The 24,098-nt window shown below is 39.7% G+C and overlaps 1 protein-coding gene across 1 annotated transcript in view; it reads left to right on the forward strand.

Moving 5' to 3' along the window:
* Window positions 1–24,098, forward strand: part of FRMPD2 (FERM and PDZ domain containing 2) — a 53,007-nt gene that overhangs the window by 5,202 nt on the left and 23,707 nt on the right. The window contains exons 6-21 of the mRNA XM_050711973.1: window positions 1,717–1,848; window positions 3,099–3,156; window positions 9,131–9,188; window positions 10,659–10,730; window positions 11,472–11,646; window positions 12,435–12,585; window positions 12,682–12,820; window positions 13,690–13,842; window positions 15,971–16,156; window positions 17,220–17,376; window positions 19,124–19,334; window positions 20,257–20,360; window positions 21,408–21,506; window positions 22,551–22,658; window positions 22,777–22,893; window positions 23,409–23,644. Of these exons, the coding sequence (XP_050567930.1) occupies window positions 1,717–1,848; window positions 3,099–3,156; window positions 9,131–9,188; window positions 10,659–10,730; window positions 11,472–11,646; window positions 12,435–12,585; window positions 12,682–12,820; window positions 13,690–13,842; window positions 15,971–16,156; window positions 17,220–17,376; window positions 19,124–19,334; window positions 20,257–20,360; window positions 21,408–21,506; window positions 22,551–22,658; window positions 22,777–22,893; window positions 23,409–23,644 (2,156 nt within the window). The remainder of the gene's footprint in view (window positions 1–1,716; window positions 1,849–3,098; window positions 3,157–9,130; window positions 9,189–10,658; window positions 10,731–11,471; window positions 11,647–12,434; window positions 12,586–12,681; window positions 12,821–13,689; window positions 13,843–15,970; window positions 16,157–17,219; window positions 17,377–19,123; window positions 19,335–20,256; window positions 20,361–21,407; window positions 21,507–22,550; window positions 22,659–22,776; window positions 22,894–23,408; window positions 23,645–24,098) is intronic.

Below are 24,098 nucleotides of genomic sequence, written 5' to 3' on the forward strand. Positions count from 1 at the left end.
CTAGGTGAACTGTTTAATTTCATGTTGTAATGATTATATGTTCTGTTGAAGAAGATATTTATTGCTTTACATATAAATGACTTCATAATGGAAAGACTCTGAGGCAAGTCAGCAAGATTTCTGCTCCTTATTTCCTCAAAGGACAATAGTCTGAAGGCTGTGAAACAAGGATAACAAATCAGCTTGCACATGTTTGACTCTTAAAGCAGTTTGCATAAGAACTGTGCATATAGAACAAAACTGCTTTTCGCACTGCTGTTATACTCTGTACACTCCAGTGGATTTTCAAAGGTAAAGAGTGGGGTTCTGTGAAGTGGCCATTGAAGACTATATATTCATCCTTCCCATTTGATTACTCAAGCAACGATTTGTTGTTTCTTTTTGACATTTAGTCCCATTTCTCTATTCAAAATATATTTTACAAATGTGCACATGGATTGCTGGAGTGATTTCAAGACACAAGGCCAAATCCTGCTTACTGTATAAATAAACCTGCATACACTGATTTCACATTTCATTTGATTAAAATCAAGGTTTTGTCAACCCTCAGAGTAATTCTCTAACTGTAACTAAATATGGACTTCAAGTCCAGATAAATTCTTCTTTTCTAGATCTCTAGATTGTGTTGTTCATTTCAACTCATTTTTCTGGGGTTTGGGTAAGGGATGGGTTGGCTTTTGGCTCAAGTTAGGTAGACTTTTTTTGGAGTCTCAGCATTAGGCATATGAACAATCCAATCCCTGTTCAGCAAATCAAATGTATGTTCCACTAACTTTAGCTAGAATTACACACTTGCTTAAATATTTTTGGAACTTTTCTATCACGTATTGGTCATAAAAAAAGGAGATTCTTCTGAAAACATACAAAGCACCCCTCAAATCATAGTGGCTCAGTCACTGATTCAGAAGCAGAGTTTATAGGTTCACACTTGCATAAGCAGCTGAAAACTCTACTGCTGCCAAAAGGGTTGGTCCCATCTTCAACTGCCTATTAACCTCAAATTCCTGCCATTCCCCTTCTACTGTGACTGTTTCAGTAATTGTGTATTTGCGGTGAGATCTGTTTGTTGGGTCACATGTCTTACATTTGCTTAAGGGTTTGAATGAATTGGTATATCAGTTGCATTGAGAATATGTGAGCCACACGTTTCAAGTCAGCATAACATCTTTACCCTTGCCTTGCCTTACCTTGCCTTGCCTTGCCTTGCCTTTCCCTAAAAATGACTATTTTCAGAGTAGTCATATGTACTTCCTCATTATGTAGGATTACCCCTTAATGGAATTTCTGCAGACAACTCTGGAAGTGAGTAGTGCCTGGGCACTGTCCATCTAGCCCACAGAAGAAGTAGCTTATAGCTGAAGGTTTTGGGCCTCCAAATATAAGGAAGGAGAACGTCTTTCCAGGCTATCTGCACTTTGCAACCTTTCAGTTAAGCATGCAGCATACAATTAATATATTAGATTTGTTTTATTTGGAATGGTCGAGGAGAACTATGAGAACTATTTTGGGACAGAATAAAATTATCGAAGGCCAGAGGTAGAAGAATGAAGTTACCAAGCTCCCTTCAGTCCTTAAGGAACCAAAGTCAGGATTAGAAGACAGACAGACATGAGCTATATGAAAGTTAGTCGAGCCAAATGTTATTTAAGCTATCACGCAGATACAATGATTTATAATTGAAGCCTGTGATCCATCATATTTTCTTTCTGTTTCTAGACAATGGATCCAGATTAATGAATTATAGCCAGTCAGCAGAAGATTACAGACAACTGTCTGTGGACTACAGTGACTCTAACAGTATTTCAGAAAGTACATCTTTGATACTATCTAACCGAGGACACAGGAAAGGTAAGATTTTCCTGAAAGATTATGGTTATAAATTATGTAATCTGCTTTTTTTGTTCCCTGAAATGTGAACTACCCGTGCACAGCCAGATGATAGGTACTCCCACGCACTCGTGGTTACGTGACTAGGGAGGTACGTTTGACCAAGCTGCAGAGAGAGATCCTGTTACGCTGGCTTCCTTTTTCCCTGTGCCCTACTGTAAGGCCTACCAGGCAGCACCATCGTGTATTTCTTCATGCCCCCTTTGCCAGATGAAGCTGTTCAGCAGATCACAGAGCCTGACAGCATGTTTCTGCCACATGGTGTCCTGAAATAGATGAGAAGCCATGCAGCTACCCCACATATACAGCAATGTCAAGATGGCAGCACCGAAATCAGCTGAATCTGTGAACAATACCTGACACTAATGGTGGGGATTAATGTTTCTTTGAGCACATTTAGAAACAAAGGGACTAATGCTGAAATCTAAAGAAGAAAGAAAGAAAGAAAGAAAGAAAGAAAGAGAAAGAAAGAAAGAGAAAGAAAGAAAGAAAGAAACCACTCCTTGTTTTGTTTTCATTTTGTCCTAAAGCCATTGTGTATTTCCTGCTCTGTGTGTTTTCATCGTGCTAAGTGCCAGGTTGCTACGCTGCACTTTTCCTGCCTTACTTTGCCTGGAGATATCAGGATTGGAAATTTAGCTCCATTTTCAATCCATTTGTGGCAGGAACAGCATGAATGAAGCTGCTAGGCAAAGGATCCATTCAGTGAAGACACTGTGGTAGACGTCAGTCAGGATCCTTCCCAAATGGCTTAAATCACAGTGTAGGGAGAAAGTCTAACACAAGGAAAGGTATTCAGCAGGAAGGGGAGGACTCCTGTGCATGTGTACCTTCATATTTAAATTGGAATCTGAGCTGGGGATGCCTAGACAGGATGTTTACACTGCCCAAAAGCAAAAAGCTCCTGTTGCCCAAATGTCCTCAACATCTCCTAAAAGCAAGCTTATCATGCCAGCTCCTCATTCTCAATCTCCTGCCCATTGCTGTTCTCCCATTCCATGTCCCATCTCCTTTTGACCTTTTTTCCCATCCTAGGGTCCCTTCTGAGCTTCCAGACCTGGAGCTGAAAGCTTGCTTCCTTAATTTGGAGTTTACTTCCTCCCTCTATGAGCCTCCATGAGAAACAAAGTCCTTTCTCCTGCTGTGGCAGGGATTCAGATGTGCTCTGTAAGCGCATGTGTTTCTTTTATCCCAGAAATTTCTTTCCTTAGGCAATAAACCTAACATCCACCACATCAGTTATCTGCAACAAGGTATGCACACCAAGTGGTTAGTTCACTGATGCCATAAGTAACAGATAACTGCTGAGTTTTGCTTGCTTTTTCTCACTAGGGAGCATTAATTTTGGTTTCTGATATCCAGCTGCTAGTTATCATGAAATCCGTAGGATCACATTACCCACTGTCTTTCAAATTTGACAGGTTTAAAATATACTAGGCAAAAAGGAAAGGCATAGAGTATGATCTCAAAGGACCAATTTCCTTAGGAAACATGGCAAAAAAAAAATGGGTGCATACTGCTTCATCAAAAGTCTGCCAAGAGATATTTCACAGAGAAAAAGAGAATATATCATGGGGAAAAAAAAAAAGAGAGAAAAACACACACACACACACACACAAAAGCAAACAAACAAACAAACAAACAGAAAGCACACCACATGTAGAGTAGCCTCTCACCCCTCAGTCCTAAGGATGAGTAAGGTGGGGGTACTCATACAGCTGTTGTTGATATTGTCTTCCTGTGGAAGGTGCCACTTTGTTGAAGCTCCAGCATTACAATCAATATTGCAGCAATAAAAACCTGTAAGATTCTGCAGCTGCTCCTTATGTAACTCATGTGTCAGCCACATACCAAGTGGCACATAGTAAAGGCAGACTTGGAAGACTGTTTTGAAAGTCCAGCTGTTGGTACTCAAGATGTTATAAGACAAAACTCTAAAAATACAGGAATAAAAACAGAATGTGAGAGCTTGTTTGCCACAGATGCTCTTGCATGAGATAATGTATAACAAAAATGCATTTTTCCCCTAAAAGAAACATTATCATACAGCAGAGCACCATTATCAAGAGAGATCACTATCTCTATCCAAATTGGACTTTAGAAGCTCACTTTATATATAACAAATTAATCATCTACAAGATCAGCTTCTTTGAGGGCCACATGTTAACCCTAAACAGCAGGAATGTGTTGGATTTGTGATCAAAGCATGGCAGTCTGGCCACTGAAACCAGCCAACTTGCCCCACTGCCATAACAGCTGAGACTGTTACTAAGAGGAATTTTATGCACTTGTCCAAATATATATATGCAAACGTGAAAACTACAGTGTGAGCAGAGAATTTTGTAGATCCTTCTCATGAAAAAGCATGTAGCTTCAGAACATAGGACTGTATCTTAGTTTTTGTAACTAGATCGAAGTATTTGGTTTATCTCACATCTCACATTATGTCACTATAATCTGCAGCCTGAAAAATCATGTTTATGCATATTTTAGCAATGTGATTGGATTTTGTCGGTTTTTACTTGAAATTGGTGGTTGGTACACTGGAATTTAATACCATGTTTTTGTGTTAGAATTCCAACTGAGTTTTCATGCTGCAGTTCATGAATATTTTATCTGGAAGAAAAGCTGACATCACAGCTCAACTTATCACCTCTATCATTCTGTGTATGTAATAGTTTGATAAGCAATTCTTTAAATCAGATCAATGAAATGATCCAAGTGGAGACGAATTTAACATTACCACTCTTCTTTGGAGGATTTAAAACAGCTTTGATTTTAGAAAAAATGTTCATAGAACTACCACTTGTATAACCATTTCTGGACCTACCTCTAAATTTCAGTTTTCATATATTTGGACATAGCAATGCTGATCCTTTCTCTAGCAGCAGAGCTGACTGAAGGTGAAATTTTTTTTGTCTCCAAACTGAAATTTTATTTGACTCCAAAACTATCCTATCCCCACCAGATATTTGTGATGTAAAAGCATTCACAATATACTTACTGTAGGAAATAACCAGTGGAATATTTACAAATAGTTTTAATTTTAGTGTTTTTATATCCTGCTCTGATTAAACCAGATAAGTTTCATGGCTTATTTCCCCTGATTTTATACCTGGAAACAGAAGAACAAGGAATAATAAGGATAATTTCTGAAGAGCAAAAACTGTTTCACAAGTTACCCACAAACACATGGAAATAACAGACACTCTATGTACTCAGCTGTTTTCCAAATGACATTCATATGGAGGGTTACAAAGAAGAAGTAATAACAACTACAGAACTGGAAATACTGCTGGTGTAGTATTCACTTAGCCTCATCAAACAGTCATTTATAATGCCCAAGCAAGGACACGAGGGGAAGTGGCCAGTCTGAATTTCCTCCTTGTTCTAATTGTCCCATGTGTGCTACTACAATTGCTTCAACTGTGAAATTTCCTTCATTCATTCCAGGGAGAGGTACGCAGACACACAGGTCATGGGACCCCACCCTTAGTGAATCAAGGACACAAAGCAGCTACAAGCTCTTCATAAACAGGTAATCAAAACTCCTATTCTGAAATGATAGAGGCTGTTTTATTACCAAGTGAAGCAGAGAGCTAGTGTGGCAACATCATTACTGGAAAATGCCTGGATTAGCATCTGAACCTGCTACGATAATAAATACTGTTTATGTAGAATTAAAGTGCACCTAGACTGAGTTGTCTCGGAGCAAAACTGTCCAAATGCTTTAGTGAAATGCAGCTTGGGCCCTGAATGATCCATACAAAACAAGCACACTGAAGTTTTCCACCTTCCCTCTTCACTGCTGTGTCCTGCCAGATGTTACTGGCCTCTCCGAACAGCTGTCACAGCTACTACACAGCTGCCCTACTGTGTTTCAGTCCAACTCAGCATGGAAAGGAGAAACCTGACACAATTTCCACAGATGAGCAGTGATAAGAAGGTATGAACAGTCACTGCTTTCACTAGCAAGGCATTTTGTGAAGTCCTATTTGCCCACATTCAGATTTGGGGTCGGGGTCTTGCCTTGCTCTCACATTGGCAGAGGCCTGATATGTTCTGGAGTGGTTATGATAGACCATGTATGTACATGACCCATAGTTTTCAGTAGAATATCTGCTTTTCCATCTCAGTTCTTGGATTTGCCTTACTTGTCTGAATCACCCCCAGCCCTGCACCAGCACTTTATTGAAGAGTTACAGGTAACCCAGGGACACAAGAAGTAAAGACCTCTGCTCTGTCTTGAGGATTAGCCTAATTTCAGCCTTGGAAATATAACAGTAGCCTTGTTATTGGCAAGCTTAACATAGCTTGCCTTAACACAGGCAAACTCAGCTGAGAACTGTACAACTGATTCTACCCTCTTTTCAAAGCCAGCTAAATACCACTGCTGTTAAACAAGAGTTTTCTAGACTAGGTGTTAGCATAGTGCAGCTGCAATCATGACTTGCCAAATGAAGAAGTGATGCAGGTACTGTTAGCCTCTAGGCATCACAAAGACCAGAATCCCATAGTTAAGCACCATGTAATCCCTACAGATGTCCCATTTAAATTGAGTTCTTGACCCAGTTAAGCAGGAGTTTCTTCTTTTAACCATGACACGAGTAATTCAGGCCCACAGGAAATGCTCCATCTAGATCAATTCCCAATTAAATGTATCCCAAATAAACAAATTGAACTTCCTGATAAACCAGCCACGATAATCTGATCTATGTGAAATAACCCACTATACCTCTAAACCTGCAGTAAGAAAGAACTGCAGCAGGTTGCAGGGTAGTAGCAGCTTTTGTGAAGAAAAAACTGTCTAGCTACACACACACATATATGTTTGTATACAGACGTCTATATATGCATCACACACCTGGCAATGGTATCAGTAACAGCAGGTTTATTTACTGAGTCTTTTTGGAGCAACTGTCATGCCTCTGACTACCAACCTGGGTGTCAGCTTGACATCCTTGAGATAAAATTGTGCTGCCAAGAAAATGTTCCCCTCCTCTGCTGAAAGATGAACTCTCTTCTCCAAATTTCCAGCTAGATGTTTCCCATAAAACTTCAGAGACTGTAAGCCCCACTTTTAGTTGTAAGGATCTGCAATTGAATTTCTACCAAGGTCACCACTCTAAGTACTAGGACAACAGTGGAGTTGAAGTAACTAGTTTGGAAACCACCAGCTTCCCACAAAGGAGGCCAGACTTAGTGATGGGTTTACTACCTGTAAAGCTTACTCATATCATCATGCTCAGTTCTGTAAGCAGCCCAATTGACATAATTCACATCTCTTAGTTCTAGAGTTAAGCTTGCAAGTGTATGCAGGGCTATGGCCTTTACACAAAGAAGCCTCAGCTGCCAAGTGTGGCACCCTGCAGGAAGAGTAACAGGAAGTGTTTGCCACAGCGAAAGAAGTCTTCTTAATATATCTCTTGGGTTTTGAGCTAATAGCATTTTTATACCCACAAAAATCACTTCAGGTCCTTTTTAGTCATATTTTGTAGTCAAATGTTGATCTTTCCAAGGCTGCATAGATCGAAACAATAATACCTACATATCTTTATAGGCTGAGGAATACAAACTACTACGGTCACTTTGTTAAAAAGCTTTTGAAACTCTCTGAACAGTTCTCTGAAGCAACTCCACAACATGCACAACAAAAGGATAAAATTCCCATTCTGGAAAAATTCTGAATAATGTAACAACAAATGTTATGGTTTTCTGAATCTTTTTTGTTTGTTTGTTTCAGAAAATAATAAATGAGAAATTGATTTCATCCTGTAGATTTCTCAGAAAGGCACGGGGCTAAATGCTTCTGCCTGCTGGCTTCATCAGACCTAAGCCAGCTAGATCTGGCTCGCCAAATGAAAAAAAAAAAAGAAAAAAAAAAAGAAAAAAAAGAAAAAAGGAATGTTACTGAATTAAAGCATAATTTTGATTTATTTATAAAGGGCATCAGTAATATTACCTCTGTTAATTTCTTTTTCTGTAAAGATAAAACCATGTGACAGCTTGTAACTGACATCGTCCTGGATTTCATATGATTCTGCCAGTCAATGTACCTTAAGCTCTTTCTCCTCAGTCTGTGTAGTTTTGTTGTATGCTGGATATCTTGCTTACTATGACATCTCCTTTGAAGGTCGGTCAGTGCTGTAGAAGAAATCCCTGGTGGAGCTCACAAGAACAGCAGGCACAATCTGCTGAGTTTAGGTTCCACCTTCTCCGTGTCTACAAAGGATTACACAGCAGCTGCTGCATCACAGAAATGTTTTTTCCAAAGGAAGGAAAAGGTGACTAATGAAAAATGTATACGCTGATCTGAAAATATAAATATCACTAAAGAGAAACCTCTCATCCAATTGTCATTTGCTAATGATTTGCATATTAACTACTGCGTCACCTCATTAGATGAGTCTCCTAAACTGAGAGTGCAAATTAGCATGATCCAGTTGTGGTAACTCAGAACTGAAGACAGTGAAAGGTCTTGTACGTAAAGACTAAGCACAAGCTTATAAATGAACCCTCTCTGACCTACATGTGTGATTTCTGCAAGCATTAAACACCATATGGAGTGTTTTCATCAACCACCTTGACAGGAGCTTCAGCACAGCAAAAAAAAGATTTTTAGAGAACTCAAAAGGACTCAGATGTGTTCTACAGGGTATGCCTGGAAAGAAAGCACAGGCTAACAGTGAGTGTGCCAAACATATAGTTCACCTAAGGGCCTGCTTCTGTTTGCTGTCTGGTTATAGGGCATTTTTGTGATTTTGTTCTCTGTTAAATGGGAAGAAAAATGCTTCTTTGGCTCTGGCTTGGGTAAGCTTACAGTTGATTCACTTTAGTTCCAGTCTGTGCCACAAAGTTTTATTGTCATACTCATCCATCCATTTATATTTTCTACCTTCTCTGACAAGAAAGCCTACTCCTTTTAGGCTAAGTGACTGCTCTCATAATGATGAGAAAAATTAAAAAACGAAGTAAAGGTCTTCATGAGTGCATGCATTCCTCTCCCCAACTCCCTCCCTCATAATCAGGCTGATGTAACCCAGAAGATATGTCTGAAAACAGCGTAGAGTAGAGTCATTCAAAAAAATGAAAGACATACACAATACAAACATAAGTATTGATGCAGAAGATACACAAGGAGCACTTAGAATGCAGGCTCTGGTCTGGAACAGGCTAAAATTAAGAAGTTATTGTAAAAGAGACATATGGTCTAAAGGACTTTTACATATTGGGTTTTTTTCAGGTTCATCTATGCTTTCAGATCCTTGAAGCAGAAAAAAATGACTAAATGTCTGCAAGTGGTAAAATGTGAATCCTTCCAACCACTCTCCATGATGTAGTTCTTTTACCCATTTAGATCTTTCTTTTTTTTTTTTTTAATAGAAAATTTATGGTTTGTTTCATAATACAAGTATTGTCTTGTCAAGAGACAATGCAGTTTTCTACCATAAATACAGAGAGACTGTCAGTAAGGAGTTAAAGTCACAACGGTCAGATGATATGGGGGAGTAAAGGTTTGCAGAGGGAAGGGCTATGGCCTTTGAGCCTTTTTATCATTCCCTGTTTTTATTACATAGAAAACATCTGATTTGTTGTACTCTGTTTGCAACTGTCAGAGCCTGGTGTTTAAATTATTACTGCTCAAAATAGTAAGCTCTTTGTATTGTGTCCTCCTGACATTTCTAGCTCATGCTTCTTTGAGAAGGTCTAGCTAAGATAGCCTTAAATCATTTTGTACTCACTGACATTTAGCAACTCTCGTACTTGACAAAATACCAGCAATTGGCCACAAAATCAGTGTTCATCATGTTGGTGAATTTGAAAATGTTTCCTCTCCTTAATGTCTACGCCTAATAATTGGCTGATGCCTTGAGGCTGATGCCTTGTAATCTGAAAAGGAAGCCAGTGTAGTTTAGCATTTAGACCCCAGGATGCTTCTCTGTTCACAGCTCTGTCACTGATTCACTGTGGTATACCCAGGTGGGAGAGCTGCACAATGTGCACATCAAACTATCCCTCGGCTGGGCAGCTATACATTACACAGCGTAGAACCAAAGCCAGCAAGTAACGGTGAAAGGCATACTAGGTCTTCTCCAAAATATCAGGGAAGCTGTGAAATATCAACACTTTTAAAAGCAAATCAGTGGTATTCCCTTAAATGGTTCTTAAAACTTGTCAAACTGTTTGTGCTCAAAGTTACAAAAAATTTAAGCTTGAAAAGGATCATTCTGTGCTTTTGTTGAAGTCACAATGCAAAAGCAAATGTCACAAAGCAAAAGAATGCAAGTTCTGCTAATAAGAAATATATTACGTGGAACAAAGCAGCTCTGCATTTTAGACTGGTTCCCCATGGCAGTTAGGCTTATGAAATCCCATTGGTGTGTATGTTTGTGCGTACATGTCTGTGACTGCCAGAGTAACTCTGGAATCAAATGTTTTTTTCAGCCACATTTGACACAGGAAACAAGAAGAAACTATGTTTCTGTGAATATCATGAAAATAGGTTCTTTGCAAAGGAAATGGATCTCGGTTAACCGCCTATACAGAAGAAAAGACTTCACCATGAGCTCACCCCTAATTAGACCCGAAAGAGTCCACACAGGACAGTCCCCAAAGAGAAGTCTTTAATTAGCATTTGCACCTTATTAGATACTGAAGTCAGTTAGCTACAGCACACAGATCAACAGAACTGGGTTCCATTGGTACCAGTGTTAGGGATCTTTGCTACATTAAGGAGACATTTACTAAATTTCTAAATTGCCTCCTTACAGTTTTCAGGTCCAGAATTTATTATTCTGTCTAGTGAACCACCAGTGACCTTACAGCTGCCTGGATCAATTGTGGTAAGCATGAACATTAAGAATTTAGAACTAATCTAGTCACCTTTGAGGTGGGGCTTTTTCTAAGTTGCATCTGAGTCCCAGCCCAGTACTGTTGTCATGTCCTCTCCCCAGACCAAGTTAGAGTTCCTGCAGACGTACTGGGACTTGGAAGGAGGCCATTTAATTCTCAGTGCAACACAGATATCTCTGTTGCTGAGACTGTTGCAAAATTAGCTGAATTAATCTTTCTCAGCTAAGAAGGCTAATTTTAGTGCAAGACTTTTGAGACTAAAAGTATACAGCAAATAAGGAATGTGACATCCAGTGCCAATATACTGGACTTCTCCAGTTTGCAGGCACACCCTTTATATTTCATTAAGATAAGGTAAAAGGCTGATAGCATACAGCAGTAAATACTAGGGTAAAAAAATATCTGGAATTACCCTCAAATCTAGAATAGCCCTGGTGACTGTAGAATCTGTGTATGCTCAGCTGTTTTGTGAGGATTCCCTCTTTGTTTTTTTCCCTTTTGTTGTTATTTTGATTTGGATTTGTTTGTTTGTTTGTTTGTTTGTTTGTTTGTTTTTAACTGGATATGTTTGGGATATTGTTTAATGTCAAAGAAGGCAGGGAGGATGCGTTGTGACCAATTCCATCAAATCGTGTAGTGACAGGAGACTAGTCAAAAAGTACAAAAGTGCAGTGGATCTTGTATTGCTTGTACTTGGCACTCATTCTTCACTCTTTGTTACATGTTCTTAGACTAAAAAAGGAAAATCCTATTTGTCCCAAAGGGATCTCAACGTGATTCTACTCAACGGGCAGTGCCTTGAGGTGCAATGTGACATCAAGTCCAAGGCAAGAGATGTTTTCAATACTGTGGTGGCATACGCAAACTTGGTGGAACATTTCTACTTTGGCTTGGCTTACCTGAAAGGTACTGAGACACAGCTAACTACGGTACCAGTTCCCTCCTGACAGTGCCTTTGTAGTCCCTTCATTAATGAATTGCAGCAAGATCCTTTAAGATCCTCAGACAAAAGCAGATCCAAAGCTTAAGTAAAAGTAAGGAATGTTGGTTTAAACTGTACTGCACTGATGTAAAGCATGTCTACCCCAGGACTGTGCATCAGCACAGCCATACAGATACTGGCCGGTATTCCCATGCTGAAAAGGCCCTGGCCCAGCTTTGCACTGGAACGATGCTGAGCCACGTTCCCCCAGCAGAATTCCAGGAAGCACTGTACTGCGTAAGGCTGACTGTCACTGCTCCTAGGTGTCCGTTGGGGTACAGGCTCAGATATTTCACGTATAAAATCCACATCTTCCTAGCCCACTTATGCTGGGAAACACTGCTGAGGTACTAGGAAGAAGAATACATTGTATGAAGGGTACAGGGATTACAATGGGGCGCAGAACCTGAATACCGAGCAAGATGCAAGTCCCATAAATTCTTGAACGATTCCAAAGATACCACACCAATCCAGCATCTAACAGTTGTAATCCTAAATTACATACTAAATGTTATCCTAACTTCTCTGACAAAGCAGCAATAAGGTAACCATGACACAGAGAAGTAGATCTCGACTGACATCCATGATCCTTTTTCTTTTTCTTTTTTAATCGCTAGTGATGCACTGAACAATCTGCACTGAGCAGAATTTTGGGCTACTGAAGCTATTTTGGGCTCCAGACTTACCACAGAACCCCAAATTCTCATTTCAGGTAAAGAGTTTTTCTTTTTGGATGACGATACCAAGCTCTACAAAGTGGCTCCAGAAGGCTGGAATGACCAACCCAAGAAGAAAACTTCCATCATTAACTTCACCCTCTTTTTGAGGATAAAATTCTTTGTCAACCACTTTAATATCATCCAGTAAGTGCATGGTTCTGCTGACTGCTGGTAAAACAGTAGCATTTAGGCTGAGTGTTCAAAGCTCATTCTGTGTTCCTATTCCCCTCTGTGTTCCAGGCACGGCTTGACAAGACATCAGTTTTACCTGCAGCTTCGTAAAGATATTTTGGAGGAGCGATTATACTGCAGTGATGAGACTGCCCTGAAGCTCGGTGCTTTGGCCTTACAGGCAGAGCTTGGCAATTATGCTTCTGAGGTGTGGATAAATAGTATAATATTTCTCAGAGGTTTCTGTCAACAGCTTTTACAGCTTTTGCTTGTCACGTACTTAAAAGATGAAATGTGAATAGCATGTAATTTCAGCTAAGCCCTTCAGTAATCACATTTCAGATTTAGTTTAAACAATTATAAAATTTGTCTGATTAAGCAACGGTAGTGAGCCAGATGAATTTGGCAGGAAACATGGCAGAATGATGAAAGACTCTTGGTTCTTCATAATTAGCAACATAGCCAAGAAACTCCAGAAAATCTGTAGAAAATTTCCAGCATGGGCACAGCTTGGATGTACAGAGGGGCTTAAAGAGATTAGAAAGCAAGGAAGAGAAAAATAAATAAACACTCCAGATTTCACAGAGATTTTGTGTGTAGGCTCAGATCCACAAGCTGCAAAGACAGGAAAGTTGCTGATCGAATATCTGAACTAGTTCTTGTAGTTTCAAAGCATACAGAAAATATCCATTTAAGTTCTCTGCCATATCTTCAATTATATAAATCGGTGTAGCTCTGTTAATTAACTCTGAGTGGTCTGATCCATCTGGTCTGATCCAGCTTTGCATTGGTTCTTGCTGATGCAGCTGTGGCTGTCAGCTCTAAGTGCACGACTGCAGCATGCCCATAGGCCCACCTCTGCACGGTGCAGTGTGTGCTTTGAGCACCTTGCTGAGCACAGGTGCAGGAGGCACAGCTGTCAGGATGTTATCTGCTGTTCCCTATCTCCTTATAGGAAATGGCAGCAGGATGACTTCAGTGTATGGGTCACTGAAAATGGAAATGCACCAAATAAGAAAAGTGAAGACAGAACAAAAGGCTCCTCTCTCTTTGTCTTTTCATTTTTTCCCCCCAAAGGTACACGGAAAGAGCTATTTTCGTGTTGAAGACTACATTCCAGCAAGCCGAATAGAGAAAATGACCCTGGCCTATGTACAGCGAGAGCTTGCTAAACTACACCGTATGAATCGCTCCCTATTTGAGGACGAAGCTGAACTAGAATTTTTGAAGGTAACTTGCCACACGCCAAACAGTATTTATCTGTTTAGTTTATGGTAGCAAATCCTTTTCTGTTTACCATTGTCTATCATTTCGTTCTTGTCTGATACTGAGGATTTGAGATGTGGTGAACAAATCTGAATATTCAAAACAAAACTCACATTTTCATTCTGACGTAGATACTGTCACCATAAATAAAGGCTTCTTTCATTGACAGTTTATAAAGGGTTAATGTACATTTCAGAATATTTTCAACATCCTAAGGGTTGATGCAAGTTTCCAGCATGTTATGACCATGTTGTCTGGGTTCTACGTGATTATAAATACACCTATTGACTGTATTACAGATGACTGTAAAGCATGGGAATAAGCACTTTCTTGACTTCTGGAACTACAGCAGATGTTCAGACATTTTCTAAACAAGCAGTGAATGGTTGTTTAAAAGTATCTATGAGCCCTGGAAGTGAGGAAGGAGTTAGATGAAGTATTTTCTCACATGACTATTTCTCTAGGGTGTTAGGATGATGTGGGATTTAATTTTTTTCTTAATGTCCCCTTCTCTCCAAACTTCTCTGCTTTCCATCAAATGAAAAATATCAGGAATTAGATAATGAATAAATAACAGCCATTTTGCTGCAGTGCCTTATGCTTTTATTTATAGCATCGTTTTAGTTCAGTTGCTGTTTAATTATGTTAGTTTATCATCTAATACTGTCAGCGGAATTGAAGAAATAGATTGAAGCTTAGCCTTAATGACAGTCCCATCATGTGTGGCAAATCCAATGAAGAAAAGCAGCTTTGTTAGTATCTGTTTCAATGAATAAGTCTGTAGAAGGAGCCAACACATCATACACATTGAGAAAGATAGCCCCCATGGCACGAACAAGCAAATTCCAAATATAAAAGGGATTAAAAATTAAAATAAAGATTCAGCTAGTGATTATGGACGTCCCAATTTTCAAGCCCTGAACATTTGTGCTCTGGATTCTTTCTGAAAAATAGATCTTTTTAAAGTGTTTTATTTTGGCTACTGAAAAATTCTATTCATGGTTGAATAGATACTTGGAAATTCTACATGAGCTTTGCAGAAAAAAGTGTATTACAATAAACTCACATTGATCTACACACTGCAAAAGAGGCCAGAAAGTCATCCTCATACGCTGTAGTTCTGCAAAGGGTCTCAGTCCCATTTTAACATTATGTGGCCAAGTGTAGGAGGTAGAAAGACAAGCAACAACATCTAGAAGTGCTGGGTGTGATTCCTCAGAGTGTCCTCTGCACACTGACCAGAAGCTGGCTCCTCAGTCCCTTGAAGCATAATCCTACTTAACTTTTCTGCCAGCCAGGAGCACCATGCAAGAAAGAAGCCATGCTGAAGGTCTGTTATAAAGTCTGTCATTGAAGGAAATTGTGGGGCAGTAAAATTCCCTCAGAAGTCACCACCATATCTGTATGAGTTACCTTAAGGTACAACTTAGCAAACCCTGTAACTTAAGATTCTTGGCAATGGAAGGTTATAACGTCTGGTTCCAAAATATGACAGCAATGAAGGAATGAACATATGTATTTGAGTGACTTTGCTGAAGGCTGGGAGCTGTGGTATCGCTGCAGTTAAGATTTCAAGTTGTTCATCACTGTTGCAGAAAGGAAACTGCACAAACCTGTAACAATGCCAGAGCAGCCCTGGCACCAAAGTATGAGCAGTTTTACTAAGATCAGCATATCTGCTGTACTTCATGGTTTCTGGGTTTGCTCAGGGAAACAAAGGCATAGTAAAGAGAATGGAAAGAATCTATGTTTAACAGCAGTTGAACAACATTCATCTTGCATGGATTTCTATTCAGGAGTCCGCAGAAGTGCTAAGTAGCTGTAATACTGAGCACCTCAACACCACTGTAATGTTTAGATTATTGTACAGGAAGCTAAATAATCTTCTTACCTTTTCAAATGAGGTGTGTGGTAAAGTGATGATTCTGTGATGCAGTAGGTATGAAAATTTGGTAAGGGTTTCCAAGGGTTTCTTAACTAAGTGAAAGAATATTCTGTAAAGGCACTCTAAACCATTTTCCCTCCCACCTACCTACCTTTTTTCCCCATGCCTCTTTTTGAAAAATGCATAAGTGCTTTTTTTTTTTTTTAGGTGACTCAGCAGCTTCCTGAATATGGAGTGCTATTCTATCGTGTGTCCCAAGAGAAGAAAGGAGCAGGAGGGGATATCATCCTGGGAATCTGTGCCAAAGGCATCATTGTATATGAGGTCAAAAATCACACAAGAATTGCCAGTTTAAGATTCCAGTGGCGTGAAACAGAAAGAATTTCAGCTCATGTGAGTTGCAACTGAGTGAGCCTCTTCTCCACTCTACTATTTTACTCCCCTTCTGCCTGTCACTCTGATAAACTTCTTGCATTCAGAGGCAGGATTAGACTCATTCTGTACAGACGTGCCCTTTTTGAAACCAGTTGAAATCAAAGCAGGATCTGGATGTGGATCTCAGGATAGCCAACTCTCAGTGAGGTTTTGTTCTGGCTTTTTTTGTTTTTGCCAAGACTGAAGTCAATTACTACAAAACTGAGTAAGCTGGTGTTGACTACTATAGGAATGACGTCAAACCTCTTTATAGCATATTCCTTATTCATTCCTCTATCATCTTTATTTCTCTCTCTCTTTTCTTTGATTTTCCTTTCTACATCAGGTCACAGGATCATGCCTTCCTCTTTCCACACCTCACTTTTGCATCCTCATTTCTTACAGAATCACAGAATCGTCTAGGTTGGAAGAGACCTCCAAGATCACCTAGTCCAACCTCTGACCTAAAAGTAGTATATTAGTATATTGTAAAAGTATATTACTATATTTTATTAGTATATTAGTATATTTAAAAATTAGTATCTTAGTATATTTATGTCTGTTAAACCAGTATTGGTGACAAGATTATGACCCCTTTCTAAATTGCGTTCTGCCACCAAAGGTGTATCAACGTATCACTATACACTGTAGGTGTCAATCTTCATCACACATCTCCCAGCCTGTTTGCTCTCCCAAAATGGCCTTTCTGATTCTTGAAGATTTTTTGATTTTCACATTCAAATGTTTTAAAGACTTTAACATCTGTAGGGCCAAATTTTGCCAAGCCTATCAACCTGCTCCCGATGCAGTCAACGTCCAAAGGCTTTTGACATTCAGCACAGGGCAGTTATGATCCAAATGATGAACACCTCACTCACAACTGTTGAATTTACAGTGGGCATTTACTGCAACCACAAGGGATGCAGCAAGGCATAAATACATCTAGACAAACCAACAAGATTATAAAAATGAACTTTCAGTGGCTCAGTATAATGACTGATGTGTTATATGAAGCAAGCTGTGCTCTTTTTTTTTCCTTTAGAGAAAAAAATTCATGATTGAAAGTAGCTTCAGTGGCAAGAAACACACATTCATTACTGATACAGCAAAGACATGTAAATATCTACTGGACCTCTGCTCAGCCCAACACAAATTCAATGCACAGATGAACTCTAGGCAACTTCATCAAACTTCATCAGGTGAGCAATAAATGTAATTTCATTGTACAAGCCACAGGACAAAGTTAAGTTTTATAAGGGAGAAAACAACTCAAAGAAAGGGAAAGGTGCTTTAGTTAAGCTGAGAATCAGAACCTCCACAGCAGCTTTGCTGTGCTTCAGTTTGTCATTTGCAGAGCTGAAAATAATATCTTCTACTTCACTGGAAGCTAGAGGTATGTCAGTCTCATTTAGTGAGCACTTGTGAGTGGAGAGGGGTACTCTGCTGAGAATAACTACATAGCTAAACTCAGTTTAAAGAAAAGCATGACTACACTTCCCTTCAGGAAACCACAAGACTTTTGTTTGTTTGTTTGCTTGCAGTAATACTTCTTAATGAAAATTACTATATAGTTCCAAATAGAACAAAATGATTGAGAGCTAAGGAAATTATAACCGAGGTCCCAGTTACAAGCTCCTCACATCCCTGAAACCATCCAGACTTACACGAGCTGTGTGACTCTGGTTCTGAGGTTGTGTGTGCTGCTGTCCCAGAAAAGCAGGGTCCGTGGAGGCAGTGACAGACAGCAGCTCAAAATGCCGCTTCTGCCACTGCAGGGAGTCTGCAGGAGATTATAAGGCTGCTTCTGCGTGAGGGAAGCTCTTCCTCCTGCCCTGCTCAGATGCATACGCCGCAGTCTCTTGGAGCCCTGCTAGCCATCATCCCCGCTCTGGAGTCACCATGGCAACGCTCAGGCCTTGCTAACGGCAAGGCAGCGGCAGCGAGGCCCTGACAGGGAGGCCCTGACAGTGAGGCCCTGACACCTCCACAAATGCCCCTGATCAAAGTCACTGAGGGATGAGGGAGCCTGGGTTTAATGCTGCAGAGTAGCATTGCAGAAAATTGCATTCAGGGTAGTATTTGTTAGGAAAAGGCATGGGAGGTCAGCTGGCACGTACAAGCAGAATGAAAGCCTGTATTTGTGCTAGCCTGCACCACACTGGGTTCTTGTTTTATTTTCAGACATGCCTCCAATTGCCTGCTATCCCTCTCTTCTTCAAGTCCCCTCCTAGGGGTACTCCTGCCCATCAATTGAGAACCTAAGTAAATCATCAGTGCCTTCTCCAGCATTATGTTGTTTCAGAGAAATAAAATCTTTTATTTCCCTGAAAATAGATTCATAAATTGCAGAGCCCAGACATCATTAAGAAGCAGATTTCACACAGAGGTGGAAAATTGGATACCATGCATTACCACAAAGATCATCTCCCACTCAACTTCACTTGTGTAAATCCCTCAGGGCAGAGAGGGATTGATTCTTGGCTCGTTTCTGATCTCAGGAGAGCAGTGTTAGTAGTGCTCCTCTCTTCTCAGACACACAATGGTGGGCCTGTGGAGGATGGAAAACTACAAGCCTGGTGATTCAGTCTCTGACAGACAGCTTTCTCCATACCCTGAACTTTTACAACATGCAATTTATAGAGATACTCAGGTTTAAATTATACAGGGCTGTACATTTTATCTGTCTTTGTGGAAGGTGAATTTGCAGTATGATTCACAGAAATGACATCTACATACAGTGTATACTACCTATGAAAGAAATTGATTGAAAACTCTTTTCACACACTCCTAGGCCTGGATATCCTCAAGGATACCAGAACAAATATATCTGTGATGTCAATCTTTTTTTCTGGCATGTTCAAAAGGTTAGACAGAAACAGCTTAAAAAGATGGGATAATGTCAGCGGACTTACCTTTCTCTCCTCCCCCATCTGCCTTCTTATTCAGAGGAAAGTAAATTTATGGAAATAGACAAATCAAACTCTGCATATGCAGCTCAGCATGAACACCTTGCCCTGATTCAGAGACTGTCTCGTTCAGAGAATGTGCTTTATGGGGCAAACCTGGAAAACCTTTCTGCTGGGATGATGAGCAAGTCTTGTGATAACCTCAGCGTGGAAACCAGGAACAGGACTAGAGACAAAAGCAATCTTGCCAGGTAGGTTTGCTTTTTCCTCTAAACCTGTGGAAGAACACTCAGTCATACACAACATCATTGCAAACCTCTACAGTAGCTGTAAGGCAGACTTTTATTTTGCAGTATTTATTGTGGTCACACCAGAGGTCCCCATCAGGACCAGGGCTCTTTTGTGTCAGCAATAGTGTAAACACAGGCAGGAAGCTAACAACCTCACAGATAAGACCTTGAAAAAGATTGGCATTTAAATTTGTACCAGGCTCAGGAATTAACCACTTACTGGGATATGGAGAAAGATAAAAATAAGGGAGAATGAAAGTAAAATCTTTAATATGTGTGTCTTCTCTCGAAGTTGCAGTAGGTGAACTGAATGCACAGTGGAAGTTGTTTTTGAGCAGGTCTCATCTAAAGAATTCCTCCATGACTAAAGGTGCAAATCACAGAGAAGAGCATAAGCGCATCTCCCTTTTCACTTACATTGGTACACCAGTGTAGGCAGTTACTACAGCTGCACACCATTTCAAGGCTTTTGATGAATTCTAGTGCCTTTTGGAATACTAAGAATTAGAACAGAGCCAGGAAGAACGGGAACTACCAGGAAAACTTTCAGACACGGTTTTGTCTGAATGAACAGCAGAGCTAATGAATCATGCTGAGGCTATGCTGTGTTTCCCTGCTGCCTGCACTCAGCTCAGAAAAAAACACAGGGGAAAATCATTTCTGATGTGAGTGGTCTAATGGCAGCTGTTATTTGGAAGCAAAAGCTGGCAAGGATAAACTACCTCTCCCCTACAGTGAAATGTGGCCCAGCAATCAGAATACTGGTTGAAAGGCTAAAGATGTGTATTCCCAACTTGGCTCTGACAGACTAACGACAGTGAAGAGTGCTAAATACCACTGTTGATTTGTTACTGTAACGCAGTATTCATTTTCTGCCATGCAGATCCACATCAGGGCTATCCCAGTCAGAAATGCACATCAATTTGAATGGAAAACAAAGGAGTTATGACTACCTCTCTATCCACTCAACTCAGAACACAATCAGTGGTGAGTATGATAATCATAAAGAGAGACAGTACTCTTACATATGTATGGTTTCAATAGCAGGAGACCGAAACATATTCTATTTATAGATTAAAGAATAACCTTTTGCACTTCTTGCCCTGCAAATTAACCCAGGACTTTGCATGGCAAGCTGTTTTCTTCCCTTTCACTCCTCCTTTCCATCAGGATGAGTGTTAAGGGACTTGATTATCAAATTATTCTGTCAGTGGTGCCAAATAAAATAAAATTAATTTCTTTTTTACTGAAATAGTTCAGTACACCCAGGACTTTCACATGGGGCAATGTGCCTATGCTTGGAGGTCATCATTTGGTTTGCAACTGAGATGTACTAAACAATAAATAGTGCACAAGACAAAATAGGCTCCAGGTCCTTCCTCTGTTCTTGTGTTTGCATGACAAAACTAACTGAAGAAAGAAGCACAAGGCACCTAATTTTCTTACAGAAGCCAGCTGTCTGTATCACATGCACAAAGGGAGCAGACGTATGGAACACAAAGTTATGATTTTTCGGCTAGTCCATTTATAAGTTAGAACTGTATTTTAAGCAATTCCACAATGTTAAGTACTGTTAACGCTACAGAAGCCATCATCACACTTCGTGCTGACTGAATTGCACCTACAGAGCCAAAAGGGCTCTGTTGAGCCCACAGGGCCTAAGGCTAGAGTTTCCAAAGGAATCCATAATACTTTTCATGTTCAAATCTCCCTCATGTTCAATGGGTGCTACATGCCTGATTTTTTAGTTATCTTAATCAAAATGCTGCAGATACATGCGTACTCGCCCAGAAAGGAGCATTATAGGAAGAGCTCACAGTTACTGTGCTTCCCTGTTCTACACGTATTCTGTTCTAAAGAATGCAAATTTTGAAACACTTGTTTGAGCTTCCTTCCTGACTTATATTGATTCAGATATAATGAAAACAAGGACAGAAACATATTTAATTTTTGAAGCCCCATTTTTGCATGCTACTTGAGTCGCCCATCTCCTTGCACTCATCTGCATTTATTCTAGCTGTTTTGTTTCTGCAGCACCTGGATCACCAGCCATCCAAAAAGAAGTTTTACTAAGCAGTCTAGAAAGAGAAATCATTTGTGTCAGCCTAAAACGTGACCCTAAGAATGGCTTTGGTAAGTAAGGAACATGAGTGTTATATTTGTTACTGGGACTGTCAGGTCCTGGTGCTAACACTGATGCTTGCTGACTCAAGCTGAGCAAGACTGTAAACTTCTTCACCTCACTTATTCTCCTTATAGAATAACACTGCCAGTCTTGGCAAAGGTGTTAACATTTCAGAGACTTAAAAGGACTAAGTGCATAAATTAAGGCCACAGTTTTTTCAGAGGATTAACTAGTGTCAGAGATCAAGGGGACCAAATGTTAAAAGTAGAATGAAAGGAACAGGAAGAGATGATATTCTGCAAACCCTTCACATATTGCCTGTGTGGGTGCAAAATGTGTGCACAAGCCTAACATGAATGTTTTCTGACTTCTGGATTCTTATTTGGATAACATTTTTGTTACATAATACACTATCACAGTGTATCCTCTTCTAGTGGATGAGTTCAGAGGACCATCAGGTCCCATAGCTGACCATTAATGCTATTTATTATCAGATTTCTAAATGGTGCAGGTTTGTGTGGCATGTTTGATTCCCAACCCAACTGTTCTACCAGTGAGAAGTCAGCCTGTTGCAGAATATTCTAAGCCAGGATAATGAAATTAAATTAATTGACAATAGATTTAATTTTCTTACATGCCTCTTATATATCCATTAGAAGTTTACATCGCCCTTCACAGGGGTCCTAGACCACATGATGTAAAACAATGTTCTAATTTATCTAATGAGCTTTTATACCATATTCCTCCTGTGGGTGTTAAATACTAAGGTCCACATAGTGACTTTTATAAGAAAGCAGTTGGAATCTTTTAAAGTCCCAAGCCAGAAAAATACTCTTATTGAGAAATGGTATTAAAATAACAGCCATTGGAGTCACCAGCATGCTTAAATTACAGTATGAGTTTAAAGCTCTCTCAAATCAGGATCTTGATGCACCATTGTCCAGAATTTGCAAAAAACTTATGCCATTGGAGTAAGAGCCTTTTGTGCTCCTAAGGTTCATCTTTTCTAATACTGCCAGTGTCTGCATTCTCATGCTATCTCATTTTTGCAGGTTTTGTAATTATTGGAGGAGAAAATGTAGGAAAATTAGACCTCGGTATCTTTATCGCTTCAATTATCCCTGGGGGACCTGCAGACAGAGCTGGAAATATCAAACCAGGTCACTGTCCTTAGTTTTTAATTAGAATCAAAATACTCTTATGGATTAAAGTTAACTACTTAACTTATTTCCCTATCCTGATGTGCATTGTCTTGTTTTTATCCTTATTTTTTTTAAGGGGGACGACTCATCTCTGTGAATAATATTAGTCTTGAAGGTGTTTCATTCAATACTGCAGTTAAAATTATACAGAATTCTCCTGATGAAGTGGAGCTGATCATCTCTCAACCCAAAGGTATAAAGGCAAACATCTTTGCTGGCTATGGAGTGCTAGCAATTAACTCAGGACACTGGTATTTATTAGGCTCTGGGATGTTGCAGCACCTTCTTGCCACTCAGTGCCAGTTATAATAACCATAGGTTAGCAGTGAAAATCATTCTAGCGGCTGTCATGAGATCTCTGTTCTATAGTCAGTATGAAAAAATCCAATCCATTATGGGTTTTATTCTTCACTGCTAAATACCAAGGGAATTTCAGCATTTCTTTCTATGACAGAATTAGTTCTACATCCCAACCTTGAATCAGAATCATTGTCATAGTTCTCTGCAGTGATGAAGCAAATACTTTTCTCCATACTTATAGTAGCAGTGCTCCATTTTGCAATGGCTAACTCATTTTACAGACCTGATTGCACAACCAGTTGATTTAGTAAGCTGTTTGTCCTCCTGTGGTGATATACAATAATACCAGCTTTCGAGTTTACTTACTGTTTGCATTCATCAGTGTTTGATTTTGGTATGGTTTTGCAGACATATATGAAGAAGGATTAAATGAAGAAAAGAGTCTATCAAGGGGAAACAGCACTAGTGGATCTGAGATCTCTTGTGTAGACAGTGGGAGAAAAAAGATTCAAGATTGTCATACAGCTCTCCCCAAAGAAAAGGACCCAAATATAGATGAACTTGAGAAGGCTCTTTCCTGGAGTTTAGCACCAAAATTGGGCCCCAGGATTCCAGTTCTTTCATCTGATAGCCTGGATGTGGAGGTAACTGAGATTGTGATGTTGTACAGTAGCACGATGCCCAGCATGTGTCTTAACAGCATGCCAGCTATAATAAGAATGGAAAGTAACTGATAAATCAAAGAATGAGGAAAGAAGGAAGAAAACCTTGAAAGATGTTGCTTGTTAAATTACATTGGAAATGTCAAAATGATACACGTCTAGAATGAGTGAAAAAATGGAGAAACTGTTCTACAAAATGTTATTAAAAGTCGTCCTCCTTTTTCCAGTGAACTACAAAATTTTGATTATTTTCTTGCAATCTCTTAAAGTTTTCAACCACCCACAGAGGAGTAACATTTTGTGTCTAATTTTCTTCTGTTAAGCAGCCTCCCTATCTACACTCAGTTTATGCACATTTAGATGGATTATTTTTTGAGTAACAGTGTATGCCTGAAATAATGTCAGGGATATAAATGCTACCACTCCAGGCTTACAG

Source organism: Cygnus atratus, chromosome 7, assembly GCF_013377495.2.
Source record: "Cygnus atratus isolate AKBS03 ecotype Queensland, Australia chromosome 7, CAtr_DNAZoo_HiC_assembly, whole genome shotgun sequence".
Taxonomy (NCBI): Eukaryota; Metazoa; Chordata; class Aves; order Anseriformes; family Anatidae; genus Cygnus; species Cygnus atratus.